This window comes from Siniperca chuatsi, linkage group LG12 (assembly GCF_020085105.1).
Source record: "Siniperca chuatsi isolate FFG_IHB_CAS linkage group LG12, ASM2008510v1, whole genome shotgun sequence".
In the NCBI taxonomy this organism is placed as follows: Eukaryota; Metazoa; Chordata; class Actinopteri; order Centrarchiformes; family Sinipercidae; genus Siniperca; species Siniperca chuatsi.
Window position 1 is genome coordinate 9681383 of NC_058053.1, and position 18505 is coordinate 9699887.

At 38.2% G+C, this 18505-nt stretch overlaps 2 protein-coding genes and 1 pseudogene across 2 annotated transcripts; 1 reads left to right on the forward strand and 2 right to left on the reverse strand.

The window, feature by feature from the left end:
- Window positions 1-2390: 2390 nt before the first annotated feature.
- LOC122886000 lies at window positions 2391-4048 on the forward strand (annotated as a pseudogene).
- Window positions 4049-4948: 900 nt separating this feature from the next.
- On the reverse strand, window positions 4949-6543 carry LOC122885964 (olfactory receptor 6N2-like). Its single transcript, XM_044217773.1, has one exon. The coding sequence runs from the start codon at window positions 6397-6399 to the stop codon at window positions 5470-5472; it is 930 nt and encodes a 309-aa protein (XP_044073708.1). The 5' UTR covers window positions 6400-6543; the 3' UTR covers window positions 4949-5469.
- Window positions 6544-10044: 3501 nt separating this feature from the next.
- On the reverse strand, window positions 10045-11784 carry LOC122885573 (olfactory receptor 4Q2-like). Its single transcript, XM_044216836.1, has one exon. The coding sequence runs from the start codon at window positions 11680-11682 to the stop codon at window positions 10738-10740; it is 945 nt and encodes a 314-aa protein (XP_044072771.1). The 5' UTR covers window positions 11683-11784; the 3' UTR covers window positions 10045-10737.
- Between the last annotated feature and the right edge of the window lie 6721 nt (window positions 11785-18505).

Sequence of the window (18505 nt, forward strand, 5' to 3'; positions counted from 1 at the left end):
TTGAAGAAATAACATAATTTAAACATATGACCTAATTATTAAGGAATCTGATGTTTAAAAGTGCAAACCTTAACCATTGCAGTGGCAGCAAACAGTCTTATAAATTAAATATTAGTCTTATAAATTCTGTAATGGCCTTATGTAACAATACCAACAGAAGATATTGCCCTTCCGATAGGGGTGTCAGATCACAAAATGCTCCTATGTGTTGTATTGGAAGACAATGATAAACAATGTATTGTGTCATTTAGATTAGAGAATGTATGGAATATAGCATATAGGCCTGTCTGGTTTGCAAGTTCTTTATATGAACAACGCTTCTTCAGGATGACTTATGTCTATGAAACCTGCTGTTTACTGTTTCAGTACTGTTTATTGTACAGTTTATTGTACTCCACCCTGGATCAGATAGAATTAAAAAGTTAGTAGGCTAAAAAGATGACAAACACTCTGAATCTTTTCTAACAGACAGAAAGCAGGCACATAAAATACACATTTTTATGCTCAACTCAAAAAGCAGCTGGTTGGTTGGAAATTCTGGATAAAGAAGCACATGATTAGATATTACTATGCTGTGTAATGCAATGTGATTGATGAAGAGTAAATTAAATGTCCATGTAAAAATCAAATACAGGTGAAAAACCACAACAACAACAACAAAAAAAACAATAAAGACAATATTGTAACTCACCAAAACCTCCAAATCTCTGGCACTTAACCAAACTAATTGCAGTTTACAAAAGCTTGAAAGTAGCATTGAATGTCAAATGCTAGTATTCTATACCAGTAATCTAGTATTGTTTGCTGCAATACACTCAACAGAGATTTAAAGATTCTTGACTTTCCATTTTCCTGTATGGAGTCTACTGGTGCACATTTTTGCAGGGAGATGCTTTAGATAAATGTATAACTAAAACAATAATGATTGCCTGATAACATCTCATTTCCAAACGAATCACAGCGATCAAGCCTTAACAATACAGTTGTTTTTTTCAGTTTGTTGGCATATTAAATGTCATGTCAATATGTACTGAAAGTAATGGGATAGGGCAAAGGTTAAAGCACATATGTAGAAGTTGCACAGATAGAGAGGCCTTTGGTATAATGTATTTGAAAAAATCGGGGGACAAAAGAGAAAAACATTTTAATAATGAAGTAATAGCCATCATGACATGTATGCCATGTATGACATGACATAGCTCTTAGACATGGTCAAATCAGACATAAACATGAATTTGCAGGGAATAAGTAAGGTTGTATGTATGTATTGTGTAATCACTATATATATATATATATATATATATATATATATATATATATATATTTGGAAACACTTGTTCAAGCAGTGATGAGTTGAGAGCTGGAACTCTCCTTGGCTAGACACTTTTTTTCTGTTCTTGAATAAAACCAAGAATTCTGTTTCTGTCACGGATACGCCAGGCTCCACAATCCCACATACACAACGCACTCAGTTAACCAACTTAACATTTTGTATTTACTTTGTTAAGTGTATTTCTGTTATGCTTCATGTGACATGTATGAATAAATTGACGTTTTTATTTTCCATTTGGCTCCTGCACGTCATGCATTTGAGTTTTGTAAACCAAGAATTTGTACAGACATTTCAATGGTCAAAAGCTTTGTTAAAAAAGACCACATTCTCCTTCCTCATTGTAATGTCCCAGCTCCTCATTCTGATATTTTTGTATATCATATAAAACAGTATAACACACATACTGATACACTTTAACTATGTACCTGAATTAACCCGACCAGAAGATTTGTGTTGCATAACCTGTTCACTTATAAACTTAACTCTCTGAAATGGAGCTTTCTTGTTCTTGTGCATTATCCTGAAAGGGGTAAATATTTCATTTATCACCACAAAGCATTGCATTGTACACTTACTGTTATGTTAAAAAATAATCTAATTTAAAATATATAGTAAAATTAAGTCTATATTAAACTGAATATTAGTTTTAAAATCTGCAAAAACATATTTCCAAGTTTAACAAAATCTACAGAGACAGAATAAACTTTTTGGAGACAAAGTAAGTAAGAATTGGTTTCTTAATATTTCAGTCATAAAGATCCACCTACTGCTCCTGCTTTAAAGGTCCAGTATGTAACATTTAGGAGGATCTATTGGCAGAAATGGAATATAATATACATAAGTATGTTTTCATTAGTGTATAATTGCCTGAAAATAAGAATCGTTGTGTTTTCATTACCTTAGAATAAGCCGTTTTTATCTACAGGGGGAGCGGGTCCCCTTTCACAGAGGTCACCATGTTACACCGCCATGTTTCTACAGTAGCCCAGAACGGACAAACCAAACACTGGCTCTAGATAGGGCCTTTCGCCTTTTTGCGAGTTTTGTGGCCTCCTACATGTTTGGAACGGGAGGGTGAGGCGAGTGTTATTCAAATGGTTGAAAACTGCAATTTCACCACTAGATGACACTAAATCCTACATACTGGACCTTTAATACCAATTTAACAAAGAAGCTCAATCTTTATCTGCTTCTGTCACCTCTCTGTAGAGGGCACTGTTAATGAAAACAAAACAAGAGTATAATTTACAAAAAGCCTTGTCTTACTTTCTAACTGGTAAATATTAATTTTATATACTGTAGCTAGCATCATGAAGGAACACCTGGAAGCATTTGCCTAATTAGGACCTGGTAGGGTCAAAACGATCCTTATTTTTCAGTCCATTAAAGTTTTGGGATCTTTAATCCAGTGTGTGGATAATCTGTTATCCTACATCTGGCCTAAATATAGAGTGAGATGTCCACCTTACCTTTATGCAAAGACTAGAAGCTCTCCATTAGAAGACAAGTAGTTGAAATACCTAACTACATTATATGTCACTAAATCTACCGATAAAATTAAACTAGTTACACTAAATATCTGCCAGTAATCTGAAGAGTGTCATACATGTGTGCTAACATTTAAATAAAGAGGCTGATGTTAGCTATCTAGGTACATTATACAACACGCCATCGAGCATGCCAGGAGGAAAGCTAGCTAGCTAACCTTAAGTAAGCCTTTTTCAAAGCAGACATGTTGACTTGTCATTGTAGAAAAATCACAGATGTTACTAGTAACATTAATGATGGCTTCGTTCTATTCAAATGCCCCAGTAAGCCATGACAGTGTGACAGTGAGCCAGCATGCACAATACCAGGAACCTGAAACTGAAGCAGCAACATGGAATTTACCCAAAATTCCTCATGGATCTTCTGTCTCCCTCTCATGTCATCTCTTATGCTGGATGCCTTCTGCAGAGTTTTGTGATACACTCATCATCTGGAAGTGACTTATCAATTCTAGCCGTTATGGCCTATGACAGATATGTAGCTATATGTCAACCACTAATGTACCACTCTGTTATGACGACGCAAAGAATATCTCTGTTAGTGGCCTTCTCTTGGCTCTTACCTCTTTTTTGCATGTTCAATAACACAATGACGATTTTTTTCCAATTGAAGTTATGTGGCTCACACATCCCTAAACTTTACTGTTCAAACGCACTAATTGGTAAACTAGCTTGCTCTACCTCTATAGCAAATACTAGTATTGCATATTTCAACATTGCTATTTACATTGTCCATTTTTTTTTCATTTATTTGTGTCTTATATGTATCTGGTCAGATCATGCCAAAGATCCAAACAGAGCAGGAAGAAGTTTATGCAAACATGTGTGCCACATTTAGTCTCTTTATTCAACTTTAGCTTTGCTGTGCTTTTTGATTTAATGTACACACGATTTGGCTCGAGAATGTTATCACAGAGCCTTCAGAACTTCATGGCAATAGAATTTCTTTTAATTCCTCCAGTTATGAATCCTCTAGTATATGGGCTAAAACTGACCAAAATTCGAAACTGTTACGGACAGAGTAGTGTTCTAGTGAGGGAGTACGTTGTGTATGTGGGGTTGTGGAGCCTGGCGTATCCGTGACAGAAACAGAATTCTTGGTTTTATTCAAGAACAGAAAAAGTGTCTAGCCAAGGAGAGTTCCAGCTCTCAACTCATCACTGCTTGAACAAGTGTTTCCAAATATATATATATATATATATATATATATATATATATATATATATATAGTGATTACACAATACATACATACAACCTTACTTATTCCCTGCAAATTCATGTTTATGTCTGATTTGACCATGTCTAAGAGCTATGTCATGTCATACATGGCATACATGTCATGATGGCTATTACTTCATTATTAAAATGTTTTTCTCTTTTGTGTCCCGATTTTTTCAAATACATTATACCAAAGGCCTCTCTATCTGTGCAACTTCTACATATGTGCTTTAACCTTTGCCCTATCCCATTACTTTCAGTACATATTGACATGACATTTAATATGCCAACAAACTGAAAAAACAACTGTATTGTTAAGGCTTGATCGCTGTGATTCGTTTGGAAATGAGATGTTATCAGGCAATCATTATTGTTTTAGTTATACATTTATCTAAAGCATCTCCCTGCAAAAATGTGCACCAGTAGACTCCATACAGGAAAATGGAAAGTCAAGAATCTTTAAATCTCTGTTGAGTGTATTGCAGCAAACAATACTAGATTACTGGTATAGAATACTAGCATTTGACATTCAATGCTACTTTCAAGCTTTTGTAAACTGCAATTAGTTTGGTTAAGTGCCAGAGATTTGGAGGTTTTGGTGAGTTACAATATTGTCTTTATTGTTTTTTTTGTTGTTGTTGTTGTGGTTTTTCACCTGTATTTGATTTTTACATGGACATTTAATTTACTCTTCATCAATCACATTGCATTACACAGCATAGTAATATCTAATCATGTGCTTCTTTATCCAGAATTTCCAACCAACCAGCTGCTTTTTGAGTTGAGCATAAAAATGTGTATTTTATGTGCCTGCTTTCTGTCTATTAGAAAAGATTCAGAGTGTTTGTCATCTTTTTAGCCTACTAACTTTTTTAATTCTATCTGATCCAGGGTGGAGTACAATAAACTGTACAATAAACAGTACTGAAACAGTAAACAGCAGGTTTCATAGACATAAGTCATTCTGAAGAAGCGTTGTTCATATAAAGAACTTGCAAACCAGACAGGCCTATATGCTATATTCCATACATTCTCTAATCTAAATGACACAATACATTGTTTATCATTGTCTTCCAATACAACACATAGGAGCATTTTGTGATCTGACACCCCTATCGGAAGGGCAATATCTTCTGTTGGTATTGTTACATAAGGCCATTACAGAATTTATAAGACTAATATTTAATTTATAAGACTGTTTGCTGCCACTGCAATGGTTAAGGTTTGCACTTTTAAACATCAGATTCCTTAATAATTAGGTCATATGTTTAAATTATGTTATTTCTGTCAATTATATTAATGTTAAGTTAACAATAAGTTGTATGTATCTTGTTCAAGCAGTGATGAGTTGAGAGCTGGAACTCTCCTTGGCTAGACACTTTTTTTCTGTTCTTGAATAAAACCAAGAATTCTGTTTCGAATTTTGGTCAGTTTTAGCCCATATACTAGAGGATTCATAACTGGAGGAATTAAAAGAAATTCTATTGCCATGAAGTTCTGAAGGCTCTGTGATAACATTCTCGAGCCAAATCGTGTGTACATTAAATCAAAAAGCACAGCAAAGCTAAAGTTGAATAAAGAGACTAAATGTGGCACACATGTTTGCATAAACTTCTTCCTGCTCTGTTTGGATCTTTGGCATGATCTGACCAGATACATATAAGACCAAATAAGAAAGAAAAAATGGACAATGTAAATAGCAATGTTGAAATATGCAATACTAGTATTTGCTATAGAGGTAGAGCAAGCTAGTTTACCAATTAGTACGTTTGAACAGTAAAGTTTAGGGATGTGTGAGCCACATAACTTCAATTGGAAAATCGTCATTGTGTTACTGAACATGCAAAAAAGAGGTAAGAGCCAAGAGAAGGCCACTAACAGAGATATTCTTTGCGTCGTCATAACAGAGTGATACATTAGTGGTTGACATATAGCCACGTATCTGTCATAGGCCATAACGGCTAGAATTGATAAGTCACTTCCAGATGATGAGTGTATCACAAAACTCTGCAGAAGGCATCCAGCATAAGAGATGACATGAGAGGGAGACAGAAGATCCATGAGGAATTTTGGGTAAAAGCCTGCTGTCCCATAAAGTCCATTAATAGACAGATTACACAGGAAGATGTACATAGGCTCATGAAGTTTTCGGTCCACTATGATGGTTATGATGAGAACAACATTTACTATCCAAACTATTAAGTAATGCAGTAAAGTGAGAGCAAAGAGAATAATTCTGTGTTGCACTGTGTAATTTAATCCTGAAAGTATAAAAGATGTTAGCACAGAAACATTATCCATTAAACTATGTCAGCTGGCACAATTTCATTCATTTAAATCAAGTTTTATATCAAACATTTGCAACCTCAATATGTGCAGATCATAAAGTGTCACTATAGAGAAACATCTTTGATATACATATTCCTGAGGTGTAGGTGTGGCAGCGCTGCGCTGAGTGTCCCCGACCCTACCAGTGTTGGTTGCTCTGTTTATATCACATCTATCTGATGACTCAGCACAAGCTGGGAATTCAAGCATTAGAGGATGGAGAGAGGTAACTAAAATACAGTTTGTGTGAGTTCATATTTGGTGGATCGGAACTCAAAACATTTCAACATAAAGTTAAATACAGTTAATGGAGGGTGAGATGTGAAAAACTTTTAAAGTGAGTTTGGTACCAGGAAAAGGTTTTATTTTTAATAACTTTTATACATTTGATAGTACAGTTAAATGTCGATATAAAAAAGCTGCTCCTTTATTTCTATGTCTTCTAGCGACATACTGCCATTTCTACTAGCGACAAAATCAACAGCTGTCAGATAGAAATCAGAAGCCTGCTTTTGTTCACTTCTGTGAAGAATCGCGAGTAGTAAATCTGGCACAGTTAAACTGCATATGTGTAGTGCTAGAAGGGAAAGCCTGACAGACTTAGCAACAGTTTTACCTTCGAATAAAGTGGTTAAGTTAATCTGGCTAATTTGCTAGTTTGTTTACAACCTGTCTGATTATCTGACCCATGGACTGTATATAATTAGGGTGGCCAACTCTGACACTTAAGGCATGAGACACCCGCTTTCAGGCTCAGGGCCGGCCCTAGGATTTTGGTGGCCCTAAACAAGATTTTGGTTGTGGCCCCAAAACACTCCCAGCGCAACAACCAAAGCACACACACTGCTCATAACTACACAAACACACACACACACACACACAAAGTTGCACAGCCTGCATATTTTATGGTTGAGTGGAGTGACTCCATTGACTGTATATAAAGATGGATGACATGACAGCTCCCCAAAAGTGAAACCAAAACATCTCGATTGCCCCCTGGTGGCTGGCTGCAATATAGGTCATAAAGCCCGCCTCCTCAGTGTTAGCGGATGGGACATGAGCCAAACTAAAAACTCAGTATACTCCAGTACACGTCAAATAAATTTGCCCCAAATATGGTTTCTGTCATTTTAGCTAGTTCTATTATCATGCTGATGTATGTTCAAGTGTTCATTTTTCTGATAAGTTTGGTTTAAATTAGTTATTTGATGCTATAAAAAGTGGGTTACACGTCATGATTGACAGCTAAGGCTGGCTCATGATTGAGTCGGCCGGGTGTATGGGCGGGACCTCAATACCTCGGCTCCAACCCATAGATTGTATATATAGATGGACAACGTGTCTCCACTCCTCCCACTGTACAAAAATGAAGCCAAAATATCCCGGATACGGGAGCAGCTATCTTGCGCTTTTGAAGTCATTTGGAGCCAGAGTCTGTGCAGTAGTGATCGGAGTTCTCATAGCGGATTATAAAAAACGACTGAGCGCTGTCATGGAATTTCTTATGCTACATGTGTAAGAGCCACATCAGTAAGTAATTTCCCCTAGGCCCCATAGGTAGAGTAATGGTCAATGGATAAGAGAAGAAACACGGCTATAGTCATTTAGGAGTCACATGCAATCCTAAAAAGGAACTGCCCTCCGTGTGTTCTCTGTCATAGTTCACTATATTAACTCCTGCCTCTGTCGGTTCAGGCTAGGGAGGAGAAAATTTTGCTCACATGAATTTTTTCATCACAAATGGCGTCACGAACAGGATCCCAATAAATCAACAAGTGGTAAGTGCAAATAATTCACTTTCATTTATTTTACCTTATTATGTGTGTGATTGACGTGATCAAAACAAATAGAGAAATATTGTATAATCTCTGATTCGGCTGTAAGCAGCTAAGACCTCCTAGGATCATTGCTCAGTGTCTAGGGATCTTCCCTAACTGAGCTGAGTTCAATAAATTAATTAAAGGATTTAATTAAGTAAATGAAAATCGATAATTAAATGTAAATTGTTAAAGTGAGCGCAAAAATGTCTAACTCAGTGAACTTTGTTAAATAAAAGTTTAGAGAATCAAGAAGTCAGTGGTTTGATTATATTGTAAATGGGTAGACTGTGGTTGGTTGGACTCCTGATCCATCTGCACAATAAAACTGTTCAGACCTTGATCTGCTCTGTCCGTGTGTCCTGCTTTTGGGTGCCAAGTTTGTTCCACATAACATCTGTGTCCTGTTGACAGGTGTAAAATGAATGACTATTTTATTGCATACCTACAGTATTATGCTAATGGTAAATGGTGGTGGACAACTTTTGAAACAAAGCTAACTGAATGATCACGCTTCTCTCCAACTGTAAGGAAAGTTACATACGCACCAAGAAAATGGCAGGCAGGGCTGGTGACTGTCTGCTGTGTCTATATCTGGTCAGATCGTACTGTAACCAAAAGCACGACTTGAAAACCAAGTAGACTGGGATAAAAGATAGCCTTTACTCAGAGTCAAAAGGCAGGCAGTATATCGCCTAACATCTAAAGTTTGTTTTATTAGGACTGAGGCCAGTCAACCTCTGCATCAGTATTAGCATGTTTCAAAATCTGTCCACAAATGCATTCCTTTAGGTCAAAAAAAGTTTGCAAGCGAAGCAGAAAACATGTTCAGTTTCTAGCTGTTTGTCCATTAGGCAAACAACTGCGTAGTCTGTAATTTGTTAATGAACGAACCCGACCACCTAGACCACAGTCAGCTTGTGTGTTGTGAAACAAAGAGGCCCTTCTTTCAGTGAGAAAGATATGTCTCCACAGTGTAGAATCACACCAAGAATAGTCTTCATCCTCCTTCGGATGCACTGTGTTCTGAACAGATTCATTTTTGGCAGCTGCCGTTGCATGTTTTCCATAGGCAATGTGAAAGAGTTTAACCAACTTCTGTCTAAGACTGAGTTGGTAGTGCTAGCATAAGCATCCACTGCAGGCTCTGTAGGAGGCAGTGCTGCAAACTTTTCCTTTGCCGTGTCTCTATGAGCTTGAGCTAGCAGTGCAGTTATTAGCTTCCATCAGGTCATAGACAGGAGGCAGCGGTGTCAAACCGCTATTAACATTCACACTACCATTACCTTCCACCTGTTTTTTTCTAAAAAATGTTGAAATAGAGGGTAAGCTGCATCTCACCCATTTTTTCTTTCTTAAGCTTACGCTTTTATGTTTATCACAAATAGCTGAAACCAATAGGAAGATCCTACTAAGTCTGGTCTTTGAAAAATGAAAACCGATGCATGACCTTAAACTGTACTCACTGTAGTCTGGCATTAATGGAACAGTTTTTAATCCTCTCACTGCCCTCATCACAAAATTTATCAGATATCTTAGAACAAACTTCCTTACTCCAAGCCTCCCTGAGATAACTCGAGGAGGTGCACTGTGTACAGGTATCGACAAATTGAGACACTCCCTTTGCCCTGGGCTTTTGTAAATGTGCTTTAGAAATGTGAGGGGGTTTATATGCCCAAACAAAGGGCATGATAATGGAGTCTAGAGTCTTAAAAAATACAAGTACATTTTAAAAGAGATAAAGAAATTTGGTAATGAGTATATTTTACTGAGTGCAAATTTTCACAAGGAAATAAATACATAAAAGTTTTAATAGTTGGGATGGCCACTTTACATTTTTTGTTCAGCTCAATCAAAAATCAGGGAAAGGTTACCAGTTCTCTGTATGGAAGCACTGTACAGACATCATGTTCTGACACTGTTTGGCTATGAGAGTAACAATAATATTGTACAAGGTAATAAAATCACTGCCTCAAATATTCAGGCAGTTACTTCATAATTTCAGAGTGCATTTGAATGTTGTGTGCCGTGTGTACAACAGCTACACTGTAGAACTAGGTTTGACTGTGGTGTGATATACTTGACGAATGGGCCCCAAAGTAACAGCCATTCTTTTATATACATTCTGTTTGTGAGTGCTGCTTTTTGTCCTTGAAGGGTAACTCACTTTCACTCTTACTTTCAGTACCCCTCAACTCATGTAAAATATGTTTTGAGGCACAGCTATGTGAAACAAGGCATAAGTGTTTTGATCAGAAACAGATTTATTGAAAGCAACAGATGACATTTAAAACATAATTGTTCAACTGTTTTCTCTAAATTGCTTTCTTTTATTCTGTATGTGCTGTGTTGGCACTTTTGTTCCATACAATCTGGGATGGTAGTTATGTATAAATGTCACATTGTCTACTGATTAACAATATTATTAGGTGTATTGGGTATTTCTCCCAAATCACATACTATACAAACAGACTTATTCTTTGTGCAGACCTACTCATGACTTTAGTCTGAAAACTGAACTTTTACCACACAAAAAAATTAGAATTCTGTTTCTTATTTGTGTCAATTTTAAACCATATATCAAGGGATTGATAATTGGAGGAATGAGGAGAAATTCCATTGCTATAAAATTCTGGACACTTTGTGATATCTCTTCTGAGCCAAATCGCATGTACAACAAATCAAAAAGCAAAGATACAACAACAGTTGTTAAAGAGAATAAATGTGGTACACATGTCTGCATAAATTTACTTTTGTTCTCTTTGGATGTTAGGCATGTTCTGATCAGATATATATAAGACCAAACAACAAAAATAACATGGCCAATATAAAAAGTATAATTAAAAGCTGGAATAACAATTTTTGCTATGGAGGCAGAGCAAGCTAGATTAGAAATTAACCAGTTTACACAGTAGATCTTTGGTATGTGTGAGCCACATAACCTTGATGTTGATGTCGTTACTGTGCTCATGAACAACAGGTAAAAGGGAACAAGCCAAGCAAAAAACACAAATACACATACTCTTTGTTTAGTCATCACAGAGTGGTACACCAGAGGTCGACATATAGCGACATATCTGTCATAGGCCATTAGAGCTAGAAGAGAGAACTCAGCACAAGCTGAAGAGTGTATAACAAAACCCTGCAGCAGGCATCCAGCATAAGAGATGACATGAGTGGTAGACAGAAGATCCTTGAGGAATTTGGGGTAAAAGCCTGCTGTACCATAAAGTCCATTGAGGCACAGATTACAAAGGAAGATGTACATGGGTTCATGAAGGCTTTTATCCACAATGATTGTCACAATAATGGTCATATTGACAAGCCAAATCACACAATAACACAGTAAAGTGAGAGCAAAGAGAATAACTCTGTGGTTTGTTGTCCCACTTAACCCTGATAGAGTAAACATAGTCATTACTGTTTCATTATCCATCATGACATTTTACAATTTATCTTGTTTTAGATGTCACACTAATACAGCACAGATCAATTGTATTTGCATAACCTAACTTGTGGGAGGAAAAAGGGGAATTCTGTGCTGTTCTACCCATCCCTTACACAATGTGTTACCCTTTGTTTATATTCTTTCTTGGCAGTAACATTCAGTGACGTTGTTATCATGGGACTTACAATCAGTGATGTGGCAGTCGCTTTCATTGAAGAGCAGTCAACTTAAGCAAATAAGTGAATGTATATCATTTAACATGTATATGTATGGAAGCCTATATGGTACTATATTAAAATAATAATGTAAATAAAAAACTTGAAAATGAAAGTGTAATTCCACAATAGCATTATAATTTTCCACATATGCATGTGTTATTTGAGTAAAAATAAAAATAAAAATGCAATAATCCAATTTAAACAATGCAACCTGATCTTCGATTTGTGCAAGCAATATTTAAGTCAAAATGAAAATGTAATTTTCTAACGAGACTTAACCTGCTGTACAGTGGACAATATTCAATTGCAATAAGCAAAACAGTGCTTATTACATTTACATGTCAACATGCTCTTTTGGTGTCAAAATGAAATGAAAATGCAATGTGTCAGTCCTCTCATCTCTTCAGTTAGAACATCACTTGCGTGAACATCTGCATTGTGCATGTGCATAGTCCACTTCTGGCAGAAAGGCGCAAGAAAACAACTTCGGTAACGTTACTGATTTCTCTGTCGGTCTTGGGGTTGCTGTGTTCAGTTCCAGTCTGGCTGTGTTCACTGGGAGGCTGCTGAGCCCAGTTCTGTTGCCTGCTCAACCAGCCCCGGTCCTGGCGGGGGTGACCGGGCCTGAAAACCTCCTCCTCCCAGCAGTCCAAGCAGACTGCAACTCTAACACTCCCCCTCAACAACTGTAACACTCCCCCTCCGAGCTCCCAGTCTGGGCAGAGTCATTTCAGGTTGGTAGGTAGAACTTTTTTTTAATAAAATTTAATAAACAAAGTCACTGATCGAGGAAGTGACGTCCTCACTGAAGACTTGCCTTGATAAGAGGACTGACAGATATATTTTGACACCACAAGAGCATGGTGACATGTAAATGTCACCACCACCACTGGTTTGTGGACTACCATTTTAAAGCCTCAAGTTTGGCATTTTGGCCTGTCGACATCTTGTTTTTTTGGAACTAGAAGTCACCATATTTGGATGAGACTGTGGAGCTAGCTAGCAATGTGCATCCATAATTCACATTAACTGTGATATTAATTGGGATGCTAATCTTGGCTAGCAAAAAACAAGCTTAGAACAAAATGTTCTTACCGGAAAAAATGAACAGTCGACTCCTTAGAGAGTCTTTTAGTTCAATCGAACGCTGAACAATACATTTTTAGGTGACCAAAATGTTACAATTAATTTTCATGAACTGAAAACACACTGTGAAAGGGTCCAAGTTCTTAGATGAAAACACAGTCAGCACCCAAAAACAAGTTCATGGCTAGTTAAATGTATACAATGCAGTGGATACGCATCGCCTCTATCCTGAATGACAGGTCGCTGTGGTAGTGACTTGTCAATCACAAGGTAGCCACGCCCTAAAGCATACCCTGCATTATCGTCTATTTTACTCTAAATGGGACCATAATTTAAAAAATTAATGAACATTATGCTGTATTGAAGAAGATTTGACACTAGCGATGGAGACCATAAACTCATTAGGAAAGTGTTTACTGAGGTAATACATCAAGTGAGAAGTAGGATCATTTTCTCATAGACTTCTATAGAGATAGAGCGCAACACGTCATACTGCGAAAACCATGCCCACTGGAGGGGAAAACAATCGGCGCCGCAATATGCAACCAAGGGCTGAAACGCTAACAAAATGCCTGTAGCTAGCTAAAAACATTAGATTTCAGCATGTCAAAGGATTATTTTAGCACTCTATGTCTACCAGAGAGGAAAAGGTATATTGGCAAACTCCCTTCTCCTTACATTGCTTTTCTTGGAGAAATGCTACTGTAGTTAGCTAAAGCACCTGCAAACATGATACTAGTTTTCTGGTTTATCCACATTCCACTATAGCACAAGTTGCATACTGTCAAAATGCTTTAGCTTAACTTACAGAAATATAGTTAGCCTAAAACTGACATTTGGATATTTGACCAGTGACAAAATGCTTGCTGCACACATAACTGAATGTTAGACTGTCAGACTTCTTTTTGCAACCACTGAAGTCACCCCCTGCTGGCCATTAGAAAGAATGCAGGTTAAGGGCACTAACGCATTGGCTTCAATTTTCAGACCCAGAGGTTGCCCCTTGGTCAGTCATCTGCCTTTGCCGCCACTAGTGATGGGCAAAGCAGTTCTTTTCAGTGTACTAGAATCATTAGAAATGTTCATTAAAAAGATGAATTCACTGAATCTTGACCGGAGCTCAGACTGCGTAGTCCCACTCACTGAACTGAAACATGGCTGAACGTTCAGTTCAGCTCGCTAACTAGTGAACTGAGAACGGTCATTCATGAAGGATAAGCCAGTGAGCTGAGAATTTACTTGGATAAAGATACCGTTTGCAAACTATTATGTACAGCACGTATGTTTTTGCGACACCTAATTATTAAATAAAATATTTGATCTTACTTCCTACTTCAAAACATGAGAGGGAGGGAGGGAGGGAGAGGTGTGGGCTTGAGCGACTCAGTGACTGTCAGTCGCTCAGGGCTCATGTTCACTGTGTAGTATGTTCAGTGAACATGCACCGTTCCCTTGCAGTGAAAGGATCTGAGACAGTCTCAGTCTCTTGAGTCGAGCTGTTGGTTCAGCTTTTCTCTGATAACTTAAGATACAGACATCCGATGACTAAAATCCTTCATCTGGTTAAAATATATAGTTAAAATAATTAAATATAGTTAGAATGTCAGCTATTCTATTGTGCTGTGCTGCAGGAGCGCATATGGGGTTCTGTAGTGCATCATTACACATGACGCAGTGGCTTTGTATGGAACGTTTATTGTTTCGTCTCTTGAAGTATGATGTGTTTGTGCTTAAGATTGAGGCGAGGACCATATCCTGCTTCACCCTTATTCTACTAGCAATAGGCTTAGAGGGTCGAAGTCTATACAAAATAGAACATTAATTACATACCGTAACTCCAGATTCTATGAGTATAGGCACAGCCCCTTAAATAGCTGAAGAAAAAGTTATTTTTGGGAGCCTATTGTCCCATCTCAGTCCAATTTATATACAAGGTGAGACCGAGGTGAGACCCACACACAACAGGTGGGCGTGGACTAGTTTTTTCAGTGCTGCATGTGCATGCTTGAATTGATGAACCGTTGATCAATATACTAAAATCATTTTGCTTCAAATTTTGCTCTGACCTCTTCTTTAAGTTTGTATTCAACATAATATCTCATTATCTCAATGACATGTACTGAGACTAAACTATATGTTACACAAAAAGGCAAATTATTATTTTGGTCGGTAAAAAATGTGCTTGGCCGGTGAATTATCAGTCCCCTTACCGAGCGCACCTTTCAACACCATGGATGGCATGAACACAGCATTTTCATTGTTGGTTACTTTACGAAGGAAGGAGTTAGCCTCCTGGAGCTCTTTAGAAAAGGAAATGGAAATTGACAGCATATCTACTAGCAATGCCAGACCTCAAATTTCAGTCACTATTAAATTTCAAATAGTTATAGTTATAGTAATGAATGATTAGAAACAATAATATCAGTAATATCAGACGTAGACAAAAAGAGACTTCTCATTTCTACTCTATCACCATCAGTTTTGTTGACTGCAATGTCAACTGCCGTAAGAAGGTTTAATGAGCTGCAGACAGTTTTTAACTGGCTAATTAATATTAAGTCCATGAGCTTGTTGAAAACTCTTTCTCGGCAGATCTAGTTTTTTTTTTTTTTAAACCTGCAAAATTGTCTTAAATATGCACTTGATGGCTACATACATTATATGGGGCTGGGTAGCTAGTTAGCCTGAAAGTACAGTATTAAAAGGAAAAATGTAAGATAATGTCACAGTCTGTCATGTTCTCTCCAGCCACTCTCCTTCACTCTGCACTCCCTCACCTGAGTACTAATGCAAATCACCTGTCACCTATCTCACACCTGCACGTAATCAGCCACTCTACTCCCCTATATAACCCAGCTCCTCACCACAGTCTGGGTCCGGTCTCGTTAATGACTAAGGATAGGAAGCTAGTTCCCCTGAATTATTGAACGTCTTGGACTCCCTTTTCCTGAGCAAAACTACTACCAGCCACCAGTACACAGTACCTCTTCGCCGGCTCCTTCGTGCTCCTGGTCTCCGTGTGTGGCACTCCAGCTCCTGTCCCCGTGCGTCTCTCGTCTTCCGTGAGTGTCGCTCCAGTCTCCTGACCCGTGTGGACCTAATATTAGGTGCTCCGCCACCTCCATTCCAAGGACTGTATACTTTCTTCCATTCACTATCAACGTACTTGTGTAATAATAAACTCTATCATACCTGCCTTGTGTCTCTGGCCAGTTCTGTCCGTAAGCGATAAGACTGTAACTTAATTTCAACATTACCACGTTTGCAAACAAGTTTTTTTTTTTAATTAATTTATTTATTTATTTATTTATTTATATATATATATATATATATATGTATATATATATATATATATGTATATATATATATATATATATATATATATATATATATATATATATATATATATATATATATATATATATATATATATATATATATATATATATATATATATATATATATATATATATATATATATATATGTATATATATATATATATATATATATATATATATATATATATATATATATATATATATATATATATATATATATATATATATATATATATATATATATATATATATGTATATATATATATATATGTGTATATATATATATATATATATATATGTGTATATATATATATATATATATATATATATATATATATATATGTGTGTATAAAACTTTGTCCTTCACCCCTCGCAGGTGGTCTCATCCTTCGAGCTCGGGTCCTCTACCAGAGGCCTGGGAGCTTGAGGGTTCTGCGCAGTATCTTTGCTGTTCCCAGTACTGCGCTCTTCTGGACCGAGATGTCTGGTGTTCTTCCAGGGATCTGCTGTAGCCACTCCTCCAGTTTGGGGGTCACTGCCCCGAGTGCTCCAATGACCACGGGCACCACTGTTGCCTTCACCTTCCAGGCCTTCTCCAGCTCTTCTCTTAGCCCTTGGTACTTCTCTAGTTTCTCATGTTCCTTTTTCCTGATGTTGCCATCGCTTGGTATCGCCACATCAACCACAACGGCTTTCCTCTGTTGTTTGTCAACCACCACGATGTCAGGCTGGTTCGCCATTACCATTCTGTCAGTCTGGATCTGGAAGTCCCACAGGATCTTGGCTCGGTCATTCTCTACCACCTTTGGAGGTGTTTCCCACTTTGACCTCGGGGTTTCCAGTCCATACTCAGTGCAGATGTTCCTGTACACTATGCCAGCTACTTGGTTATGGCGCTCCATGTATGCTTTTCCTGCCAGCATCTTACACCCTTCAGTTATGTGCTGGATTGTCTCAGGGGCCTCTTTGCACAGCCTACACCTTGGGTCTTGTCTGGTGCGGTAGATCTGGGCCTCTATTGCTCTGGTGCTCAGGGCCTGCTCCTGTGCAGCCATGATGAGTGCCTCTGTGCTGTCCTTCAATCCAGCCCGCTCTAGCCATTGGTAGGACTTCTTGATATCAGCCACTTCAGTTATGTTCGGTGGTACATCCCATGTAGGGGTTTGTCCTCCCATGATGGTCCTTCCTCCAGCACGTCTTCCTCTGTTCCCCATTGCCTGAGACATTCCCTGAGCACGTCATCTGTTGGGGCCTTATCTTGGATGTACTTGTGGATCTTGGATGTTTCATCCTGGATAGTGGCTCTCACACTCACTAGTCCACGGCCGCCTTCCTTCACGGCTAGCGTACAGTCTCAGGGTGCTGGATTTGGGATGGAACCCTCCATGCATGGTGAGGAGCTTTCGCGTCTTAACGTCTGTGGTCTGTATCTCCTCCTTTGGCCACCTTATTATTCCTGCAGGGTATCTGATCACTGGCAGGGCGTAGCTGTTTATTGCCTGGGCCTTGTTCTTGCCATTGAGCTGACTTCTTAGGACTTGCCTTACTCGTTGAAGGTATTTGGCCGTTGCCGTCTTCCTTGTTGCCTCTTCAAGGTTGCCATTTGCCTGTGGTATTCCAAGGTACTTGTAACCATCCTCAATGTCTGCTATTGTTCCTTCTGGGAGTGAGACCCCTTCTGTGTGGACTACCTTCCCTCTCTTTGTCACCATTCGACTGCACTTCTCAAGCCCGAATGACATCCCAATGTCAGAGCTGTAGATCCTGGTGGTGTGGATCAGTGAGTCGATGTCCCGCCGCTCTTAGCGTATAGCTTGATGTCATCCATGTAGAGGAGGTGACTGATGGTGGCCCCGTTCCTGAGTCGGTATCCATAGCCAGTCTTGTTGATTATTTGGCTGAGGGGGTTCAGACCTATGCAGAACAGCAGTGGGGACAGAGCATCTCCTTGGTATATGCCACATTTGATGGATACTTGTGCAAGTGGCTTACCATTGGCCTCAAGGGTGGTTTTCCACAGCCTCATCGAGTTCGCAATGAAGTCCCTTAGAGTCCTGTTGATGTTGTACATCTCTAAGCATTCAGTGATCCATGTGTGCGGCATTGAGTCATATGCTTTCTTGTAATCAATCCAGGCAGTGCACAGGTTGGTGTGTCGGGCTCTGCAGTCT